Source organism: Manis javanica, chromosome X (genome assembly GCF_040802235.1).
Source record: "Manis javanica isolate MJ-LG chromosome X, MJ_LKY, whole genome shotgun sequence".
In the NCBI taxonomy this organism is placed as follows: domain Eukaryota; kingdom Metazoa; phylum Chordata; class Mammalia; order Pholidota; family Manidae; genus Manis; species Manis javanica.
The window spans coordinates 117,478,988-117,503,396 of record NC_133174.1 but is presented as its reverse complement, the minus strand read 5'-3'; the positions used below and the strand labels follow the sequence as shown (position 1 = coordinate 117,503,396).

At 39.5% G+C, this 24,409-nt stretch overlaps 1 protein-coding gene across 3 annotated transcripts in view; it reads right to left on the bottom strand.

The window, feature by feature from the left end:
- Nucleotides 1–24,409, bottom strand: part of TENM1 (teneurin transmembrane protein 1) — a 751,017-nt gene that overhangs the window by 52,041 nt on the left and 674,567 nt on the right. For all 3 annotated transcript variants that reach the window (XM_037015442.2, XM_037015435.2, XM_037015446.2), the window contains exon 25: nt 14,417–14,571. In XM_037015442.2, the coding sequence (XP_036871337.1) occupies nt 14,417–14,571 (155 nt within the window). The remainder of the gene's footprint in view (nt 1–14,416; nt 14,572–24,409) is intronic.

The window sequence follows — 24,409 nt, the reverse complement described above, 5'->3', positions numbered from 1 at the left end:
CTGCACAGCTTTTATGAAATGGTCTGATTTCATTGATCAGCCACTCTGTGATTATGTTTTCATTTCTGTAGCTACTGCTAACCCTTCTTTCCAGCATAGTATTTCAGGAAGGACCTATTAAAGAGATTTCACCATGGAGATGGTATGATATAAGGGGTAGGGTTCTGAATGGGAAGAAAAATATCACAATTCATGATTGCTCTACTCCAAAGTTCATTTCAAGTTAGACGAGAATTCTACAGATTGTCTCTCTTAACTCTGTAATGTTTCCAAATGATAAGGACACTAATAAGAGCAGATGGCCTAATGAACATTTAGGGGAAAGATTTAACTGGTCCTATTTTCATTAGGCCTCCAGTGAGCTCCTGGGTTTTGCCCACCACTTGCCTGTGTGTAATATATAACAGCATGCACTCAACAGATGGCCTAGCGCAGTCTTCATACTTCCAGAACTCTGGAGACTGGCCACCTGATCACTTACCATGTGGACAGATTCATATAAAGAAGCAAGCAGGCTAAGGACTTGAGCCTGAACAAAAGCAAAAAATGGTGATGAATACTGACTACCTGAGCTTCAACAAGAAGGGAGTCAGACTCCCTCACCAACACACTGGGCTGCTCTGGTTGAGGTCTCCCAATAACAGCTTCTTATGGATTCCAGAATGATGAAGTCTTCTGTGGCAAAGAGTCCACTCCAATTAATGTTTCATCCCAATTGTAAGCATAGCTGAGTGACTCTAGCAGCCATCATGGCATGGAGAGTCATTACTCTCTAGAAACTTCTCATTCTTGTGATTTTTGAGGATGATTTCATCATTTCATGCCACTCTCCCACATGTCTTTTGGGGAAAGAATTCATTCTGTACTGAATGATTCAGAAACTTGGCCCATGACATTTCCTATGTGCTTAGAAATTACTTAAAATCATAATATAATAGGTATTGACTACTAAACAGCTTTTTTGTTCCCTCTTACTAGTCTCTTTGTCAGACACTGGGATTGCTCCTTCAGAATCTTCTTTTTGATTCAGAGTTGGAAGTGCATGCTGAGGTGGACCAAATGAACACCTTCTCTTATGTATCTCAAGATAGATATCTCTCAACAGAGGGAGACTCTTGGTAAATTATGTCTCTCAGTTCACTTTTCCAAAGGTATTAACTTTTGCATGAAAAGATGATATTCCTGATGACTGCCAACAGAACTATCTCTCTCAATAGTGTGTCCCTTTAATAAGATGGGTCAGCACTGATTCATGCACTTTCCCCTCCCGTAGGTAAAGAGAATGGGGTGATGTTTAAAGCTATAGTCTGAAATATAATTAGGCTAACTGGCTTGCACGGGGACTAAACCCAGGATGTTGGCTGTATAAGCCCTAGATAGTAAGCACTGAATTTACCAACCAGATATTTCTGTATCTTAGAGAGTTCCAGGTTTACTTCAGGTCATGGTGTCTGCCGAGCAAAATGTGTGGAAGACTGAGTGGTTCAAAAGTAGTTTGCAAGCCTTGCATCTTGTGACTCTCTGTGAACTTTGAAGATGCTTTTCCTCTGGTGCTTAATAGTTTTAATAAGAGCTAACATGCCATTGTCCTTTGTGTGGAAAGAGGACACTGCTGAGAGAGTTTTATTTATGTGATAAATTATGTTTTTGATATAGCACTGAGCATGGTACTTGACTTTTATTTTAAGGCCACTGACAACTCTGGCTATTTGCTTGTGTGCAGACATTTCAGCAGAATTTGGATGTGCTGGAGTTGAAGTTGTTGGCCTGCTGTTCTCTACTTCTTCTTATATAATCAACCTGAGCTGTCACTTTGGGGGGAGCACTGCAAATATCTCTGATAATAGGTTATTATTCCCTGATTGTGATTTTACCTAAGAGATGCAGGCCTGCAAATTACAGTTTACAAAAAAGTTTAAATGAATCTGGAGAAGGGAAATGATACTTAAAGGAACTCTTTGGATCATCTTATTGGAATGCTTTTCCCAGTTTATCACTTCATTAAATTTGGGTTTTCATAAATTAGAATTTTAAAAACTGAGTGACATACTTGGAACCCAAATATCCTATTACAAACAGAAGTGGTGTTCGGTGGACAAAGCAACCCATAGACTAAATCTTGCTTCAAAAATCCTAGGATACTGTTTCCTTCTTATCAATATGTAGCCTCTTAACTTCTTTCTTTTTGATTTCCCACTTAGCTTGGAGCCTTTTTGCTTTGTCTTGGGAGACTCATATTCTTCATATTGACCTAGATAAGCTCTGTCGTCTTATTTACTCTTGTATTTAGTTTTTGGTGAAACAGACCCAGCTGGGATGGCTGTAGGTCACCCACTGAATGTGCTGTTCTTTTACCTCTTGATTTCAAAGAGATGGAAGATGATCTAAAATCTATATATTTCAAAATCACAGATGTATGAAACTCACATTACCTTCCAGCCTTAGCTCCAGAGTCAGCATGGCATTTCTTGAAAGAAGAAAATGAAGAATTTGGGGTACCATTCAAAGACTATAGTGAACATCCTACAAGTGATCTAGTTAGAGCTTCATATCAGCATTAGGCAGATGAAACATTCTGTGAAGGTCACACCAGGTTAAGAGCAATCTCTGGAGCACATGCTTGTTACAGCCTACCAGCCTCATCCACATGTCTCTCAGCAAAAGGTACTCTGATGTACAAAGGACAGAAAGGAAGATTACACAATTTCTAGGGCAGTTCCAAAGCTCTTGGTCCTTTCTGTCTTGGTTCTGTAAGGTATCAGCTCAATTTTCTGTTCTGGCATGCGAAGGTCAAATACTATTACTGTTGCTGCTGCTGCTACTACTACTACTACTACTACTACTACTACTACTACTACTACTACCACAACCACTATCACTCCACTACCACTACTACTACTACTACTACTACTACCACAACCACTATCACTCCACTACCACTACTACTACTACTACTACTACTACTACTACTACTACTACTACTACTACTACTACTTTATTGAGCACTTATGACCCAGGCACTTTGCTAAGTGATTTACAAGTATTATCTCATTTAATCCTCACAACTTCCCTATAGAGGAAGGTAACATTATCATCCCCACTTACAGATTAAGGCATTTTCCCCAGGGACAGATCTAGCAAGTGGTGGATCTGAAATTCAAACCCAGGTAGTCTGTGTTCCTTCCAGTATGTTTTATTGACTTTTTAACTGGTAAAACTATGAAGGAGAGTCTACTTGGGGGGCCTGACTTTGTCTCTTGCAACCTCTATTAAAGGATTAGAGAAAAGTTTGCCTTTCCTTTGCAGTTTCAGAAAGTGTTTTCCTGCATTTGACAGAGTAGGTTTGGACTAAATGAGCCATAAATAGCATTATCCAGGAATGCATTTAAACTAGAGACTGACAAATGCAGATATTACAAAATCAGGATAAGCACCTTGCAGACTTATTTTGTTCTTGTGTCCTCCCATTTTAGCAAGTGTATGATGAATCAACAGAAAATATTTCCTCAAGATGCCAATTAACATCTTACATCACCCCTTATATTTGTAAAACAGTTCATACTTGTTCAAGGCTTTTCACATTAAAAAAAGCAAGGACACGACAATTGGGTCATTTCTTGAATTAGCTTTCATAAGGAGGAATAATTACCCAGTTCTAAAATTCTAGTGTCTGTTTTCCATGTGTAGCGCTGAATCTGAAATTACAGAGAAACCTCTTTTGGGTCAAGAAGTAGACCAAAGTGATTTAATTTTTTTCTATTTTATCAGATTTCAGAGAACAGAAATAATGATCCGAAGATAGAGGTTCTTTTTCTAAAATACAGAAACACAACTAAAAGTAGTGTTTATTTTAGTATTATTATTATATAACTTTCCACCATAAACTCCAACAGATCACTCACTTGCAGGTGAGTGACGTGGACAGCCACTAGGGGCTCCTAAAGAAAACTTTTCTTATGGTTCTTGGTGCTGTTGTCAAATCAGAATCTGAACATCAACTGCCATCACATGTTCCATGACAGCATAATTGGATCGCTATATAGATTGAGGTTTGTTTCACCTTCTTTCCATACACCACCCACCTAACCGGTGTCACAAATGAACACATAAAAGCCAAGGGTACTTGTCACGTGACTTTGCTCTTCAGTTCTGATCAACACTAACAACTTACAGTTGCAAGAGCCTTTCAAAAAACAAAGTTCTTTCATATTTGTTCTCCTGTTTCACTATCATAACAGCCTTAGGGGGCAATATGTGTTTTTATCCTCCCTTTTACTACTGAGGAAGCTCAAACACTGGTACCTTACGTAACTTGCTTGGAGTCACACTGCTAAAAATGGCAAAATCTGGACCCACATGCAGGATTATCTATATTCTTTCTACTAGACATGCTATCTTGGTTCAAAGGAAGTAGGTGATTAAGTAATTGTCTGGAGAATTTTGGTAAAATATGCCCCAGTCCTGAAGAAATCAATAATTGTTCAAAGCTTATAAACATGTCTGTTAGGAAGTTTGCTCACTTCCGTTCAATAGGCATCTTTTTGTGATTTAAATACCTTCATATTTAAGGTTATTGATATATTGTGGTCTTTGTGAAGAGCATAGCTAAGTTTGCAGTGCCTCCTTCCATGGTTCATGTAGACTGAGTTCCCTCTTTATCTGGTAGAGACCAGCATTTCCCCTACCCCATTTCTACATTGAGATTATAAACCTTTGGATCAGCGGAAGGGACTGGCTGTGACTTATGTGGATTGACTGAGTGCATGTGGATCAAATGAATAGAGCAGAACATTGCTGATTTAGGATGCTCACGTTCGGAATGTTGCAACAACCCATTGCTGAGGGGCTGGACTGCTGCACTACTGATGGTGGCCAGGCATGGGAACAGTCAAAGAAGATGGGAAAGTCCACTGGAGGTTTGCTTGGTATGAGTTTATTATTATTGTGATAAAAAAACCCAGGATATTAAATTTACTATCTTAACAATATTTAAGTGTACAGTTCAGTAGTGTTATTATATTCATATTGTGCAACTGATCTCTAGAGCTTTTTCATCTTGTAACACTGAAACTTTATACCACTGAAACACTAATTTCCTCTCTCTCCTCCTCTTGGTAATCACCTTTCCAAATGAGTTTGACTTTAGAGACTTCATGTGACTGGAAACATACATTACTTATCTTTCTGTGACTGGCTTACTTTACTTTGCATAAAGCCCTCAAAGTTAATCCATGTTGTAACATGTGACAAGATTTCCTTCTATGAAACAAACTTTCTTTACCCTGGTATCAATTTTAATGCCACCAATCCACTAGTTGGTGATCACTATAGAAGTGGTTGATTCAGTTGGTTAAACTAACCATGACCAAATAGGATAAAACAAATGGTTGATACAAGGGCTGACAAATAACCTTTTTTAGTTTCGTTTTACTGCTTCATGGGCCTCATTAATCTGATGTTTGAGCCATTCTCCATTCCCTAATCATCTCCTATTCCTTTGGTCACCTCTGTTTACTCCCTCCTTGCTGTGTCTGCTGTCTACTGGCCTGATAGAGACACGTGTTTACAGATATTTCAGATACTGTGCTTTCATCTTCTCTCTTTGCTGTTTACCTGCAAATCATTTCATCCTTCTACCACATATCCCTCTGTCTGAGTTACCTGGAATGTGGCCACAAACCTTTTCTTTGCTTTGACAGTGAAGTTGTTTCCATATTTATTGAAGCATTGGGAGGATGTGGTGGGGGCAGAGGTGTTGAGATTTTCATCTCCGGTGGCAAGAACTTTTAAAATAAACTTTCTTCCCCCACCCCCTCACCCCCGAGAGATCCTTTTATTCAAGCAAACTTATTATAATTCAGATTTTCTTGATTCCCTACAGAGCATCGCAAAATTCAGAAGTCTGTCCCTGCAGGGAATTTCACTTATAATGGCCTTCATTCGAAAGATCTAATTCTGTTCTCTTTCAGTGTGTGCATGGAGAGAGATGGAAGTGCTCAAAGAAAGGCAAGTAACCCCTGAAGAACTTGAGTTTCAATATCATCCATATCATTCAGGGTGAGAGAGGGCATTCTGTAGTCATGAAACGGTTGGCAGGGGAGAGAATAAGAGACAATGAGGCATTAGGAAAGGGCTTAAGAAGGTGTCTTTTCTGTTGTAAAATTACTGGTTTTTCTTTCCTTTTTTCTCCCGATTGCTGTAACTTTTCATGCCTGGATGTTATTATATATGTCTTTTCAAAACAACAGAAAATGCTGAATGTATTGTCTAATGTTGAATTGACATGTAGATTTTGAGAAGGACACTTTGTATTTCCCCTTTTATTTGGTTAGTTTATCTGAAGCTTGAAAAAAATTTTAAGGAAAACAGAAAATGGCTGTTTTAGTTATACAGAGAATGGAAGATAACCAGGGAAGCAGAGGTCTACTGTTTGGGGGTAGGTGGTATAGTGCTGATGGGTGAGAGAGAGGAAAGTTTTGTTTTCTTTGTTAAGAAGAATGACCACAAAGAACATGACTTCAAAGTTGCTGAAATCCAAGATGGGTGGAGGGGCTGTAGAACAGCACCTAGCTTCTGTAAACTGAATTCAAGTTTTCTTGGCCAGGAAGAATGACCTCTTAGACAGAACTCACAAGCGTGTGTTTAGAACAAATTCTTTGTGATTGTTGACAAATAGTGGGCAGCAGAAGGTGTGTTGAAGATTAGAGATGGTTAAACATAGTTCTAACTTCAGGGAGAATCAGAAGATGTTCCACAAACTGCAAGGGGGGGACCCTGATGTTGATTAGGAAAAGATCCTGGAATGTGTTACTATTATATAATAACAGTTGTTTCCTAGTTCTTAGAGGAGGAACTGAGGTTTATGGATACGATGACTGGGAACAAATTATGCCAAGGGTTTCTTCTTTACTTTTAAACAATTACCAACCTGGTAAGGTTTCTTTGTAGATAAGTTGGACATATAGGTAAGCATAGTGTCTTTCAAACTTGTTTTGACTTTAACCATCAGTAAGATCTATGTTTTATACCATTATCTAAGACACACAATTGAAATAAAAATTTCATGAAACAGTACTTACTTACCCTTACTGACACACTATGATTTTTTTGTTCTTTTTGTGTTAAAGCTGCCCATAGGCCATTATATTGATTTCCTGATCCACTATGAAATCACAACCCATAGGTAATAGTTCAAACAGGAGGGCTCATAATTGAGCAGATAATAAGTGCTGTGGTGCCATGATTTCATCTTAGTCTATCTATCATCTATCTATCTATCTATCATCTATGTATCTATGTATCTATGTATCTATCATCTATCTCTATCATCTATCTATCTATCTATCTATCTATCTATCTATCTATCTATCTATCTATCTATCTATCTCTATCACTTTTATCATGGATAAAGCCCTAGAAGGCATTCATCAAATCCATAGGTGACACAGGGCTGGGAAGGATAGTGAAGATATTGGATAATAGCAGAAGAATACCAAGATTTGGACTAAATCTAATGAGATGGAATTGAATACAGACTAATGTAAGATCCTGTATTATGATGCCAATAGCCAGCTGTGCAAGTACAAGATGAGGAGATGTGGACAAGAGACACATGAATTTTTAGTCCTCTGTAATTACATCATATGTCCAAAGTATCCAAAATCCAATTCAACTTTAGCTGTGGTTTCTTAATCTGTGCTCTTTATTTACTTAGCATTCTGCAAAAGTGCCTTGGGGGTTTCCATGCGAACTGTCATTTGGTAGGAGTGAGCCTGAATAGGGAAGATTCTACATACTACTTGTTTGATTCTGCTCTTTGCATCACTTTTATAAATGGGGAATTATTTTGTTTGAAGTAAATGTACTTTGGCAAAATCCTTTTGAAAACCACCAGATAAAATGATCAGAAACAGAATACAGAAGGAAGGTTGTGCTAGTCCCCATTCCACCTCTGAGTTAGAGCACACTTGGATTATTTTATTCATCTCTAGAAGCCTCACTTTCAAAGAGGTATAGATAAAGGAGAACCCGTTCAGAGAAGAGTGAGGACAATGGTGAAGGATCTCAACACCATGTCAGGTGAGGTGCAGTTAAATGAATTGGGGATCTAATTTAGGAGGCCTGAGAGAATTGTTCAAATATAGTGAGAAGGCTGTTCTCTGGAGGAGGCAGTTTGATATAATAATTTGGTGAAAAGAATGTGGACTTTCACATCAGGTCGACCTGGTTCAAATTTCACCTCTGCCGCTTACTGGTTCTGTGAGCTTGACTAAATTATCAACTCCTCCAAACCTTGTTTGTCATGTTTACTAAGAATAGGGGAACATAATCCTTACTTTGAAAGATTGTCATGAGGATTAAATAAGATAAAATGCAAATACTCAATATATTGCTTGGATTACTAATCTATTTATTTCAGAGAAAACAGATTAAACTCATAGCATAGGGCCTAAAAAGTTGTGGTAAAACTAGATGGTGAAAGTTAAGATTAAAAGTTAAAGTTAAAGGGATCCCAGAAGAACTTTCCATTAGTCAGAGACATTCAAAGATGGAAGGAGCTGCCTTGAGGAGGCAGTGAGTCCCCTATTACAAGAGGCATTTGAGAAGAGGTTGGACTGTTACTACATGGTGAGAATATTCTGGAGGGAAGCCCAGCATTAGATGACTGGGGAGAGGAGTAAGGTTCCCAGTAGACTAGCTCAGTAGATTACATACATAGGGCCAAAATTTCCTTCTCCAAAGAACCAGTTACTGTCCCTCCTTCACAACCATGGATGATGTGTCCCTCCACCTGTTAGGCTTATTGACAAAAGGGTGCTTGTGGGACCCCCTGGGGAGTACACAGATGATCCAACAAGCATTTGTGCAGGACTGATTATGTATCAGATACCTGGACAAACACCTCAAAGTGTGTGCCTTATGGCCAGTGGGTCAACTGGATTACCTGTGCCCACAAAAGATCCACGGTGCTTGTGGGTATGCTTTTGGGCTGATTCTTGGGAGAGCATTAGTCTGGCTCCAAGGAGTGAATCAACGCTCAAATTTATTATTGCACCAAGAGACTGGGTCCAACTCCCAGTTCCATTCCAGTCAGGCATGAGAGGGAAGTGAGTTACCAGGACTGGATGATTCAGAAGCAGCAGTGGAAATAAAGAGCCCAATCTCTTCATAATCAACTCATCTCCTGAAGTGAAAGGCCTGGTTGTTTATAGCAGTGCTTACAAAGGGCAGTTATGCTTCAGAGTTTATACTGAGAGTTCAGTTTCACATTTCGGTAAATCAAAAAATGATATTGATTTTGAACAAATGGTTGATTTTATTGTCAAAGCAAATTTCATTTCTTGAGATGATTAGATTTTATTAAACTATTTCCTAAGTGCCACTAAACACATTCTGTGAATAAATAGCATATTCCTTAACCAAGTGACATTTGTCACCCGCTAAATACAATGATATCCAGTTGTCACCGAAAATGTAGATGTTAGAAAAATGTACACTAAGCAGTCAGAAAGCTTGTGCTTGAATCTTGGCTGGATCACTTAATAACTCTCTGGTCACAGCTCAATACATAATCCTTCTGACTACCAGCTTTCTCCTCTCTAGGTGGGGATAATAATACCTACCTTTCAAGGGTGGTGGGTTGTGGAGATAAAATGGAACAGTGTGAATAAGGTGATTAGCATAGTTCTTGGCACATAGTAAGGCCTCAATATGTGCTAGCAGTTATTACTAGAATGATCAGGAGAACATCAAGATCTCCTGGAGATTAGGGCAGGCTACAGAGGATTGATTCTTCCTGGGGCTCAGGTTTGCCTCCGAAAAGTGCGGAAGACAAAAGCCAGTCAGAGAGAGAGGACTGTTCTCTGCATCAATTCCCAGCTTCCGAAGGTCCTGTGCTAGCATGGATGAGTCTTCCCTTGATGGGGTCCTTCTGGTGTTGAAATGCAGGGAAAGCAGCAAGAAACTTTAGGAACTGGGTTGTATTTTTGTTGAGAAACCTTTATAGAGTTGGAAGGGACCTTGAGAAAATAGTGGATCTATCTTCCCGATTCCAGAGAGGCCTGTATTTCAAGCATTCACAGATTATTGCTATTCAACATTTGCCTTAAAAGTTTCAAGAAGTGGGAACTCTGTAAGATTTTTTGATAATGTATGAGCCTGCCACATACCCTTAGAATCAGTAAGCTCTTCATAAGATCTGATTCAAACCTTCATACTGCAACACAGGCCTCTATTTTCTCCCTTGTCTGTTCCAGTCAGCAGAATCTGTGTGCTCTCATTTAGACATTTGTCTCTCCCCTCACCCATTGATATATTTTGATTTACTGAAATATGAAACTGAGCATGGTGTAAGTGCAGGTGCACCGCTGTAAGCACTACTGTAAACAGCTGGGGCTTTGCTCTTGGAAGGTGTTATGAAGCTCCCCACTCAGCTGTCTTACCTCTAGCTGAAGACAGCCCATGTTCATAAGTAAAGTCATGGGAAACATAGGTCCCCAGTCAGCCACAGTTGTCTAAACAGACAAGGGAATCTCCGGCCATAGAGGCTGTGCATCTAGGAAGCTGGGCCACTCACTGGCTTCCTCCTGGTAGATACCTATCCACCCACCCATCTGATTTTAGTCAGGGTCCCCCAACTGTTGCCCACCTGTGCCACACCTGGGGGCTGATATGCACACACCCGGGAGCCGATTTGCTTCAATGTCAAAGCTTCCCCTTCCCAGCCAAACATCTCAAGAATCATCTATTTTCACTTTCTCCGTTTCTTCACCTTCCACTCTACCACTGCCATCTGACTCCAGTTAATTAGCCCTCTACCAAAGGCACTCTTACCAGAGTCACGAATGCTGTCAAACCAAGTAGCTTCTTAAAAAAAACCTTATGTTACATGATCTCTAAGCAGCATTTGGTCTTAACTATTCCTTTTCTTTTGAAAGCTTGTTTCCTTTGGGCTGTCTGACCACACGGACTCCTGCCTGTCAGGTCTCCTCAGTCTCCTTTGTGGGCTCCCATTCCTCAGCCTTCTCTTGGATATTGATATCCTGGGAGCTTGGCCTTAAGCCTTCTCTCTCTTTTTTTTTTCTTGTGTGGTATGTACCCACCCTAGAAGATCTTGTCCACTCCCCTCTTTGCTGTTACCATGTGTCTGAATTGACAATCTCAAATCTAATGTCCATATCAGGCCTTGAGCCTCAGATGTATATCCAATTGCCTGCCAGATCTATGTACCTGGATGCGCATCAGCACCTCAAAGTCAGCATGCCCCAAACTGAACCCGCCAACCAACCTCCCCCCGAGCCTGCTTTTCCTCCTCTTGTATTCTGTATCTCAGTGAATGGTACCATCATACACATACTTCCTTAACTCCAAAATTAAGTCAGGCAAGTTCTTTGATTTTAGCTCCAATTATTTCACTAACCTGTCTAGCTTTCTCCATCCATCCTGGTGATACTTTAGGCATGGCCATTACCATGGCTTGTCTGTGTAACCTGCATAAAGCTGAGCAACTTCATGGCCAGTGCCATCTCAGAGTAGTGTCCCAAAGAAATATCATTCGAACATTCAAAAAAATATTGAGAAGAGATTTACTTTGTATGGAAGTCTCTTAAAAAGGTACTGATCATTAATATATTGATATGTTTTGTCCCTGTCACACCTGTATTACTTCAACAGCTATTTAAGGGGTCTCCCTGCCTCTAACACTGTTTCCCTCCACTCAGTTCTCTACACAGCAGCTAGAATCCTCTTTTAGAAATGAATGTCCATGCTTATGTGATTATTGGCTTCCCACTGTCCACTGGATAAAACTGAAACTTTGTCATGCTTGTAAGGTCATTCACCCTATTGTCCCTGGTTATGTCTCTAACACTGCTATACTCTTTGCACTATAGTGTCCTTGGGTATTAGTATATACATTAACTGCCTGCTGAGCACTTACTATGCATGTCCAAAGAACACATAGTCTACCTTGGGAGACTAGTTAGATACGGTTTGGAACAAAGAACAGATTATGTACTCATGTGGTGATCTTACTTTTCAGTAAGGGAATGAGACAAGGGTGAGGATTAGAGCCACTAAGGAAGAATCCCACAGAAGAGGTGAGGTGGGAAGGAGGTGGGGAATGGGATTTGGAGCAGCAGAGGTAATTCCAGACTGAGGGAAAGGGGCCATGAGAAGCAAGCTCCTAGAGAAGGTAGGGGGTCATATCTGGATACTGAGGTAGAGATCAGTATGGACTCATTATTGTGTGCTAGCCTAAGAGGACTACTTCAAATTCTCTTTAGGGTGCTTTAAGCAAAGAACAAGGAATGAAGGATAGCAGCAGATAGCTGTCAAATGATTTGGATGGGAAACCACCTTTCTTTCCCAATCAGTCCTGTTGGTTTCTAACTACCCCCCTCCAAAATGAAAAAACCCAAAACGCTATTGTTTTCCTAAAGCTGAAGTTCTGTAAAGGAAAAGGGAAGGTGGTGGTGGTGGTGGGGGTGCATTAGGGAAACTGAGGCTTGGAATGAAATGCCACAGGGAAAATGTGATTCTGTCTCCTGGTTACCAAGGCTCCTTTTCAATGGGCTGCACTCTGTGTCCCAACCTGAAAGGGATGAGGTAGATTTTATGGTGGCAGTTATGGCTTGCAAAGTGTCATGTGAAAAAGAACCCTTCTCATGGCAATGAGGATCATGATTGCTCTATTTAGATAAAGAATTCTTTTTTGAGCATAACTTTTCCACACAGAAACAGATAAGTTGTTTAGAGTTGACTGCAATACTAAGTGTCCTATTTGAAGTTTATAAATATCCCACAAGTGAATCATATATGTGATCCTTCTCTCTTTTGTCCCCCTCCTCCATAAACACATTCACACCCTTCTTAGCTGTCATAAATAAAGCTCCTTTTCCTTGCCTAATGCAGGACTTTGCATCATGGAGGTAGGTTGCTCTAGGACCTGATAGCCTGATCCACTCAAATTTCTCTTAAGAATGGTTCTTTTATTTTTTTTAGTTTTCCAGGTCTGCCAATTCACATTTTTTTTGTGGTTGACTTCAATTGGCTTTTTTCCCCTGAGTTTCTGGGGTTAGGCAGGGGCACCTAGAGAATAAGAAACCCCCCAATATGCACATTTCTAGTGTTTTATAGAGATGTGTCTGCTTGGAGGATGGAGATGAGAGGGGATTTTAGACCTAATGACTAAAGCAAGGTTTCTGGGTGATGTGTTCACTTCCCTTTATTTGTTATCTTAGGTTTCAGGTTGGTATAAAGAATGCAGCATCGGGAATATCTTAAGTGGAGGCTGTCGCTGATTGTCTATCCAACAGCAACCCTTCATTTCCTTCCAACAGACCCCCGATTTGGGTTCAAATATTAGGGAGCAACATGCTCAGGGAAGGTGACTCAGTTCCAGAGGGGCTAAATCCATTTTGGAGATCCCATTTCCCCTTTGCCAGTAACGGCAACACGACACAAAAAGGAAATCTGACATCGTTGCCAACTTTTGGTCATCTCACTATGTGAGAAAATGAGATCTTATCATTTAAACTGCTGTTAGATATGTGTTTGATTACTTGTGGTCAAAATCATCCTCTGTGATATACTAATCAATCCTAAAACTCAACTTCTACTCTAATTCATTTGAAAAGATTATCGGAAAACCCACTTTTTCAGAGCCACATATCCATGGACTATTAGAGCTTGAAAGTCCCTTTGTAGACTGTCTAGTCTATTTCCCTCATTTTACACACCAACCCCTTCTGTCTGCAGACTTAGAAAGGCATCCACAGGGTGGTGAGACTGTGTTGTATGTTTCTACAACCTCTCTACATGATGAATCCTGATTTTGTAGAATTGTGGTAGGAAAGTCCTGATTTTGTAGAATTTTGGACTCAGATGAGAGTTACGATGAATTTTCCCTTTTATTCCTACTGACAAAAAGCTTTCCGACATAAATGTACAATTGATTTCAGAGGGAATGTTGCTTTTACTTAAGAAAACTTTCAAACATCCTAGATGTAGCTATTTACATACACATGAATAACAAGCCACGTACATATATTCATTAAAAAAGATTTATAAAGACTTTAGTAGTCAGTACTTTCCCAAATGTGAGTTACTGGATTATTTAAAATAATAGAAGTACGTATCTTGGAAAGTAGTCAGTGAATGAGATTGGCCTTTCCCTCTTATTGATTCAAATTTGAGAGACTTTCATTCCATCTAGCATTACTCTCAGCTTACCATTTCTTCCCAACTGAGTGTTCCTGAAGAGGAAAAACATTACTTACCTAAAGAGAAACTTCTGCTATTTGGTGTTATAACAGATACACCAGGTTTCCTTTCGACCTCATTTCTGGGTGAGACAAATGTTATCCATTTCCATGATGCCAAATGGTGGTAACATTTGAAAACCAGTGATGCATACCTGAGTGATGTCCATTCCGGAGTCACAGCTCAGTGGCTGTGTGGAAGTGAGACCGTTTGAGCCGATTACGGTTGTGATCACAGCATTCTCATCAATTCTCCGAATCATAGTCCCATCCACAAAGTAAACGAATCCATGCCTATCAACTGTGATGCCTGTTGGGAAAGAGCAAATGAACATTAGTAGTCTAGTGGGCCACATCTGCACCACTGTCAGTATTTTGAAAGAGGCCATAGAAATGGAAAGGCATTTTAAAGACATATGGACTCAATTTTGCTCAGCACAGACAGGACAGTAATGGGAGAGGTTTGTTCTGACACATATTCACCTCTTTGTGTATTGAGAAGAAATGACAAAATGTACCATGCAGAACTAAAGGCAGTCTAATAATTTTGTGTTGTCCAGTTTTACATTGCTACCCCATTGATACTTGCTTGCCCCACAGTCAGAAACAAAACTCCTCTTTAAGATGAATGGGAAAAGACAGGGGAGGCAGTGTCGGTCACATTTCTTCCAGAGTGCAGATGCATGTGCCACTGCTTATGTTCCCAGCTGCCTTGGAAGTAAGTGACTTGGAAAGCACTAACATCATTTTCATCAATTCACACTGTTAACAGAGAGTTTGCAAGAATTCTGATAAACTGAGCTGACTTTTTTCTCTGTACTGTCTAATAAGAGAGGGGATGGAGAGAAAAATTATGGTATCACAAAGGGAATCGGTAAGCTTCTAGAAAAAATAAGAGCCAATAAAGTTCTCACAGTTTTTATCCACGTGTTAATTAGAGCCTGGTTTCTTGGGAAATACATAATAGCAGTTAGAAGGCTTGGGTTCTAATATGGAATCCACCACATACAAGTGATGTGTGCCTTTGATTGAGTCATTCGTCTTCCCAATCTTCAGCCTCGCCTTTGGTAAAATATGGAAAAGATTATCCATCTGTGATGTGATTTATAATAAGATAATATATATTTGGTCTTTGTCCTTGTTTCTAGCACAGAGCTGCTAAAACTCTCGGCATTTCCTAAGTGACAGAGAGATCAAGGTCTCTTGTTAGGTTAATAAAGCGCCTTTGGTCAGCACCAGGGATGGGGCTGGTTGCCAGGAGAACCCACCACAGCATTAGAGAGCGGGAACTTTCAGTCCCACCTCCACCGACCTCTCAGGAGGGGAGAGGGGCTGGAGGCTGAGTTCCATCACCCATGACCAATGATTAAATCAATCGTGCTTATGTAATAAAGCCTCCAGAGAAACCCAGAAGGATGGGTTGGTGAGCATGTGGAGATGTGGGGAGAATGGCACACTCAGAGAAGGCATGGAGGCTTCATGCCCTGTCCCCATAATGTGCCCTATGTATCTCTTCCATCTGGCTGTTCCCGGGTTATACCCTTCTTTAATAAACTGGAGATCTAGTGACTAAAATTTTCTAAGTTCTGTGAGTCAATCTAGCAAATCAGTCGAACCCAAGGAGGGGGGGTCACTCCAATAATGGGTCAGCAGAAGTGCAGGCTGACAACCTGGAATTGCCACTGGCATCTGAAGTCAGGGTGGGTGTGTGGCCTTGTAGGATTGAGCCTTCAACCTGTGGCATCCGATGCTTTCTCTGGGTAGACGGTATTAGAATTGAGTTAAATTGTAGGACACCCAGCTGGTGGCCGAGAATTACTTTTTGGTGGTGTGGGGGAATCCCATTCCCCATGCTGGAAATTTTTCTCAGTAAACCATTTACTGCCTTACCTAACAAAGGAGACCAACAGTCCTGGTTTGCCTGGGACTGAGGCAAGGCTCAGTTTTAACATGGGACAGTCCTGGGCAAACTGGTATGAGTTGGTAACTCTATACCTAGGTTGCTCTAAGTATCATATGAAACAATACATTTAGAAAGTGTCAGACATGTATAAAGACCTTATGGCTCAACTCCTGCTTCCCTTGGTGCTTTTGACAGTGCTCTTGAAAATAATCACATGGCATTACTTTAAAACCAGTCTACAATTTATTCTTTTCCCATATCTCCTTTATTCAGACCTTGTGAAACTCAGAATGTATATTCAAGTTAGGAACATCTGTGATAACAAGCATATTTTGATCTTGTGTACACACACACACACACACACAACACACACACAAATTTTCCTGGCAAAGAGTTAACTCACTTAAAGACAGTTTATAAACCCAACTTAATAAACTGCTTTTAGACAATCTAATTTGTTGGCAGGAGGTTAATATTAAGACTCAGCTTTATGGCGAACTTTGATTAATCCTGATGTTCCTCATGAAGTATTAATTCTTAACATCTATAAAAGTTACGGATTCATTTTAACTTTCCCTGAATGCCTAAAGGCTAAAGGCATCTATGTTTTGGTGAGTTCTCCAAGGAAACAAGGCTGTCCAAACAAGGGGATTTCCATGTCAATGAGTCCCTTTCTCATTTTTAGAGATCTCTAAGGAGGTTTTTAAAAAAGCCATAAGATCCGGCAGGTTAAAGGATGATAGCACATGAACATTTCTTTTTCATTTCCAGAGCATCGGGACTGAAGATGAACCAAGGGGTACCCCTGCTTTTGTCTTTGTGTTTTGGCAAACCAGTTTCTTGAATGCCTAGTATTTGGTCTGGCCTGTGGCAAGCCTGTGCATTGGGATCACCTTCTATGACTTCTGTATTAAATATCACTGAGTGTGAAATTTAAACTCTGGCTGTCATAAGAGGGTGGATTGAAAGGTCAGGACTCAAGTCTGGAGAAAGAAAGGCTAGAGTAGATAAGCTTGATGTGTATGAAATCATGAATCATTTACCAAACACATATTGAACGTCACTGTGCCAAGTCGTGTGAGGGCCACAGGACAAAGAATCCCAGGACACAGAAACTGGAACGAAGAGGAATACTCTGAACGCGTTATTCTAAGTGGGAGGTAGTAAACTTAGAAGATTGAATCCCCTGAAAATTGGAGCAGGTTCCCAAAAGGTATAGAGAAATAAAAGGATTCCTACAGCAACTAATGTATTTGGGGAGGTCCTTATATCTTTATGCTGACACCCGGGAGGACAATTCTATTCCTTGACTACTACACTCCCCATCCCCATCAGAGGGTGAGACAATTGCCCCATCAGTACCCCATCAGGTACTGATCTGGGGAAGATAATCCTGGACTTTATGTGGTTTTCTCACTTTTAATTTCTGTGAACTTCTAAACACTAAATTCCTCTCTCTGTTCATGTTAGCTGGATTCCACAGTTAAGGGTTATTAAATACTCACTGTTGACCTTAGAGCTTCATTTGGCCAACAGTTTGTAGGGTATTCTCCCTCCATATATTTGTGTAGCAGTTTTGTTTATCCTGGTCCAAATTCCAAAATTCTCCTTTTTCTTGAGCTTCTTTAATTAAGTTTGTTTAGGTTTTATACTTGTGTTTGGAGTTGAAAAGAAATTGTTGAAAGTGCTTTGAGGGACTGTGTGAGAGATGCTTTATTAATGCATCTAGGCATATTTTATATGAACATGTTTTCATTTCTTCTCATTTTCCTGAACCAACCAACCAACCAACTCCTGTCTCCCCCCTCCCACCCCCCACCCCCCACACTACACGAATTACCCAAACAACTAGTTTTACAAATTCTTCACTGGTGAGGCTGGGGTATTTAATTTTCACTGAGGTTAAAAACCAAATTGGAAGCCCCAGTCCCAGGCAGGAAAAAGAGAATTATTGGCAAATTACTATAGTTCAGGGATGTTGATGATGCAGTATATATCTATAACTGTTTGTTACACTGAGTGGGAGGAGGTGGCACATGCCCTGTATATTTTAAGCTTTATTCTTCAGAGATGAGGATGTAAGTGATTTCAGATCACATAAAGCCGTCTGGGGTTAGCAAGATCTGCAGATTCAATTGACTTTCATATGTTGATATTCTACTCAGGTTTCCAAAATTTGGTACTCAAATGCTGTGGGCATAATTTGTTCTGATGGCCACGTCCCTTGATTGGCTTACTGACAGTGTTTTCATTACTACTTAAAACACAACTGAAGGCACAATCTTTGGGTAAGAAAGGAATTAAAGTGCATGTCAAGAAAAACACTTCCAGCATTTAAAATTTTAACCAGTATTCATTTTTAGAGCAAGCAAAAAAATATATAGATCTCTGATATTGCCACAAGGTTAGGCAGTAATACAGGGTGGGTGGGGGTGGAGGTGGGAAGAACACCACACGACAGCTTGAGCCCCCACAATGCCCGACCTCCACCAAGGAAAACATTGGGTTCAGATGCCCAGCCAGCATGTTTCTCTTGGAGCACATATTTACATTTGTGAGAAAATAAATAAATCCTTGTAAATTAGTGCATATAATGAAAGGCCTGACAGACACAGACCATAACCTGGAAGTGTGAATAGTTCTGTCTCTATTCATCAATGTTAAGCCCTAACAAGCTCTTTCTATGGACGGAGCTGCTCATAAATAAAGTGCATCTTGTAAAAAAAATTATTCACAATGTCTTATGCAAAGTAGGAGACATTATATAATATCTGAACTGCATGCTCTTTTTTCTGTGAAGCATAGCTCTGTATGAAACAGCTGCAAATTACGGGTGAAATTATTTGACTTCTTCCCTTGTCTTATTATCCTCCAATGAATAAATACTATAATTCTTACGAAGACAATTGCCTAAAGCTGGGGCAGCCTGGATAGTTACTAATAAATGTATCACCTGTTGGGGAAGAGGACCATGCCAGTCATTACTGAAGCAGCAGGGGCACCCTGATGTGGGATTACTGGGAGTCCAGATGTGCACATTAATAGCCTGGAAATAGTAGCTAAAAATCCCAAATTAGATAATAGCAAAGATCAGAGTTGTTGGCTGTGCAGAATGCCAATTTCAAATGTTGGCAGAAGGAATCTCTGTATTTAATTTATAAAAAATTCCAGCTGTTGAGGCCACCTACATTTATATTATTTCTATATTAAAAATGAACTTTCTTTCAGAATATAAGCTTTGGAAAGTAGTCATAAAATTCTCTCCATCTACAGCTCTAGCAACTAGAAAACTGAAATACTGTTTTTTTTTTCTGCCACAATCTGCTCTTTAACTTTATGATACAGAGATAAATGGTTAAAATAAACTTTCAGGGAATGTCCTAAGCACAATACAGTATCAGCTCAATCCCAATACTGAAGACTGCTGAGTTGTGTAACTGATATTAGCCATGGATCACAAAGTACCCTTCAAATCAAAGAGATTCAAATGTTTTGCTTTGTTTATGTGTGTTTCAATTCTCTGAAAATTGGTATCATATGTTGGTCTACATGGAAATTCCCCACTAAGCAGAGAAGTACATTCTCCATCCAACCTGAATAGTATTCACTCAAGTACCCACTGGGATCAGAAAAGGCCAAGTTACTTCTGCACAACAAGCCTGTTAAGTTCTCTTGCTAGGGAGCCACTAAATGGAGCTTCTAGAATTTGGAGAGGTTACAAATACCTGTATGTCCCTAGGTTTGGAAGGAGGCAGAGTTTAATGACCTGCTGAAATGATTTCATTGTGTGGTTAACAGGAAGAGCAGAACTTCTTCAATAAGAAACTTTCATAAACTCACTGTAATATTATATGACTAGTGAATGGTGTGAGTTATTTAATCAGCTACTCTGTTTAATAATACCTTTATTAAGTATTGATTGATTTAAACATTTATTTTAATAATAAAGTTACAGTATATTCTACACAGTACAGGTCAGTTTCTAAAGAACTTAAATACAAATTAAAAATGATAAGCATTCAAACTAATATTCTACTGACTGGAATATCCTTTCTTTCATGACTCAGAAGGTACTTTAAAGGGCTTCAGAGACCTCATGAGGGACAACAGATTTGTGGGTTAGTTAACCAAGAATTCTGATTGAGTACCACTTGCTTACTTTTGCTTTTATTTCCCTTGCCTGGGGAGACAACCAGAAAAAAATTACTAATGCTGTTATTTAAGAAGATAAAAGGCTTCTTCACAACAAAGGAAACCATCAACAAAATGAAAAAGCAACCTACTGAATGGGAGAATATATTTGCAAATGATATATCTGATAAGGGGCTAATATCCAAAATACATAAAGAGCTCATACAACTTAACAACTTAAAATGGGCAGAGGACCTGAAGAGACATTTTTCCAAAGAAGGCATACAGATGGCCTGTAGACAGATACATAAAAAGACGCTCAACACCACTAATCATCAGGGAAATGCAAAGCAAAACCACAATGAGGTGTCTCCGCAGAGCAGGCAGAATGGCTAGTACAAAAAGAAGCAAGAGCTAACAAGTGTTGGTGAAAAGGGAACCCTCCTACGCTGTTGGGGGAAATGTAAATTGGTGCAGCCACTGTGACAAGCAGTATGGAGGCTTCTCAAACTAAAATAGAAACACCATATGACTCAGCAATTCCACTCCTGGGAATTTATCTGAAGAAAACAAAATCACTAGTGCGAAAAGATATATGCACCCCTATGTTTATTGCAGCATTATTTACAATAGCCAAGATATGGAAGCAACCTAAGTGTCCATCAATAGATGAATGGATAAAGATCATGTGGTACATACAAGGGAATGTTACTCAGCCATAAAAACAGAATGAAATCTTGCCACTTGTGACATGGATGGACATAGAGGGTATCATGCAAAGTGAAGTAAGACAGAGAAAGATGCCATATGATTTACTTATATGTGGAATCTAAAAAACAAAACAGAAATAGGCTCATAAACACAGAGAACAGTCTGGTGGTTGCCATAGGGAAGGGGGGTGGGGGATGAGCAAAGTAGGTGAGGGGAATAATGAAATGCAAACTTGCAATTATAAAATAAATTAGTCACGGGGATAAAAATACAGCAGAAGGAGTGTAGTCAATATTATTGTCATGCCTTTGTATTGGCAATAGATGGTAACTATACTTATTGCGGTGAGCATTTTGTATGTATTTGTTGAATCAATATGCTGTACACCTGAAGCCAATATAATATTGTATATTAACTATATTTCAATAAAAATAGAATTCTGATTGAGAGAATAACAGGAAATGCCAATTTTTAGCATTTGTCTTCTCATCAGCTCTTTCTGATCCTCTCAAAGCTCTAACCTTCAGGACAAGGCAGAGCAAATGATTCACCAACCACTATTTTTCTAAAAGCTTACTGGGGAAGCTATTTTCTTCCTTATTTATGAATATATTCAAGATTTGTTTTGTATCTGTCATGTGTCAGGTGCTGTACTAGGCACTGGGAGGATAGCAGAGCAGTATAAAATAAAGCTCAGGTACTGGTGGAGGAGATGGACAAATAACCAGGCAACTACCTTGCCTTGAGATAAACACTAGTTTGGAGCAAGTCCAGGTGTTATAGGAGCAGCTTTGGAGGACGGGCTGGAGAAATGAAGGTCATATGTGATTCTTCAGAGTAAGGGACACGTAAGCAGAAATTTGAAGAATCATGTTGAATTCCTGATGAGTCTTGTGTGAAATCCAGGTAAGCATCACTGAAAACCCATGAAGGATGACTAATACCACTAAATAATAACCATTTTCATTTGCTGAGACTATTGTGATACTCCAGGAACTGTGCTGGATTCTTTACATACATTTTCTCATTTAATCCTCACAGTAGCCTTGTGGAGTGGGTATTATTAATGTCATTTTTTTAAGGTGAGGAAATAGAGATTCAGAGGTCACATAACTAACTCCAGGTTACTACCTAGAAAATGCTGGTTTTAGCTCATGTTTGGCTGAGTTCAATGTCCAATTTCTTACTCATTATCCTATGTAGCCTGAATGGGGCTATTAATCACTTTACCACAGGAGTGGTGTACAGATGGTTTTAGAGGGTCCAGAAACTCTATGAAATTATGTGCAAAATGTTTTGTGTATGGACTTGTCATGAGGAGATGGTTCATTGCTTTTGTTAGGTTATCAAAGTGACCCATGACTGCTCTCAAAAAATTGTTAAGAGCCCTTATGTTCCAGTAGATCTCTTACACCTTTTCAGAATTATTCTCCAAAGATATTCTGTGGCTTCATTCCCACAAAGCTGCGTAATGGGGATTTTATAACTTGACCATTGTCATATGATCTACCACATAAAAAAGGAGGCCCCAGGAACAAGGGCCACAAACTTGTATGTTATCAGGTCAGACAGGTGATATAAATTTGTACACTAAGCTAGGTGTTAAAGTGTACAGGTTCTAGGGGAAGCTAAGGTTAACTAAAGAGAGCATGTCCCACCTAAATGCATTCAATGTTTTTTCTTAAATAAAGACACAATGTGGGCCCAATGAATTACATCTTTGAACTGGATTTACTCCCTGAGTTGTCAATTTATAATATTTGCTAGAGGATAATCAGGAGGAATGTAGTCAGTGAAGAGGCTGCTGTGAGCAAAGACCCATGAATTTAGAATAAATCTAGTAACCAGTGTAGCACTACTATTAAAAGTTATGTCTTCATACAGAGATTTCGATATGCTCCCTGCCACCCCAGACACAGAGCCTCCCCCACTAACAACCTCCCCCTCCACAGTGGTACATTTGTTACAAGTGATGAACCTACATTCAGACATCATAATTGCTCAAAGTCCACAGCTTACCTTAGGGTTTATTCTTGGTGTTGGACATTGTATGGGTTTGGACAAATGTGTAATGTAAATAACATATCTACCATTGAAGTATCACACAGAGTAGTTTCAGTATATAAAGATTCTGCTCAATTTTTCTGTGAACCTAAAACTGCTCCAAAAAATAGTCCATTAAAAAAAATTATCTCTTGGTTTAAGCACTGTGAAACCAAAGATAATCAAATCTAGTGATTCTCGTCACTGGAAAATGAAATGCCTGGATGGCTGATGATAAAGTACTAGCTTAGAACGCAGAACTTTTGTTTCCACCAAGATCAGAGCTCAGAATTTGTGACAAGTTCATCAAATTTAGTTAAATCAAATGAGAAAAGTCAGAGTACAAGCTGAACTCAAGTTTGCTCTGCTACCCTTCTCCTCCTCATTCTTCAGAAAGTCCTCACTCTTTAGTATCACAGAGACAATGCAATGGATTCAGGTCATCCTATCTATTTTTCTTTCTGAGCATAGAGCTAGATTACATTTCCCACCCTCCTCTGCAGTTAGGTATGGGCAGAAGTGATGTATGTTATTTCTAGGCCTGGCCCCTAATAAACCTCTGTTGTGTTCCTCTATGGAGTACTCCCTTCCCCCTGTAGTCTGGTGGATGCAGAGTATCCAGTGAAGGACTCCAAGGTCTAAGTGACTGAGAAGCCAGTAGATGGGAGGAGCCTGGTTCTCTGATCCTCTGCTTAGAGCAAGGATTCCTCCCATCCCTCAGGCAACCCATATTGGACTGTGAAGCAAACAAGAAATAAAGTGCTACTTTGTTAGGCTATTGGGATGGTGTGTGTGTGTGTGTGTTTCCATATAGTTGATAGCTTGGCCTAGTACATTTACCAGCTCAAATCCTATTCATCTCTCTAGGCTTCTACAAGCTGTTTCTCTTCCAGGAAGCTGTCTCTGAAAATCCAGTTCATTCTGGTCTGTGTTTTCTAACCTACAGAAGCTGTTTTTTTAAAAAAATGTCAACTCTCCTATCATGTTCTGTCCAGGTAATAAGCTTCTTAAGGGCAAGAAGTGGATTTTATGCTTTACTTTTGTATTTCAACCAATCCAGTAGACTTGGACACAAATGTTCAATAAACCTTGATGAATTATAGACTTAATCGCCGCACATTTTCAGATCTTCATTGACTTACAATGGGGTGACATCCTGATAAACCCATCATAAGTTGAAATGCACTTAATATATCTAACTTATTAAAGATCATAGCTTAGTCCTAGCCTACTGTAATGTGCTCAGAACACATATTAGTATATGGTTGGGTAAAAAAATCATCTAACACAAAGCCCATTTTAGAATAAGGTTCTGAATATCTCATATAATCTATTGAATAGTGTACTGAAAGTGAAAAAC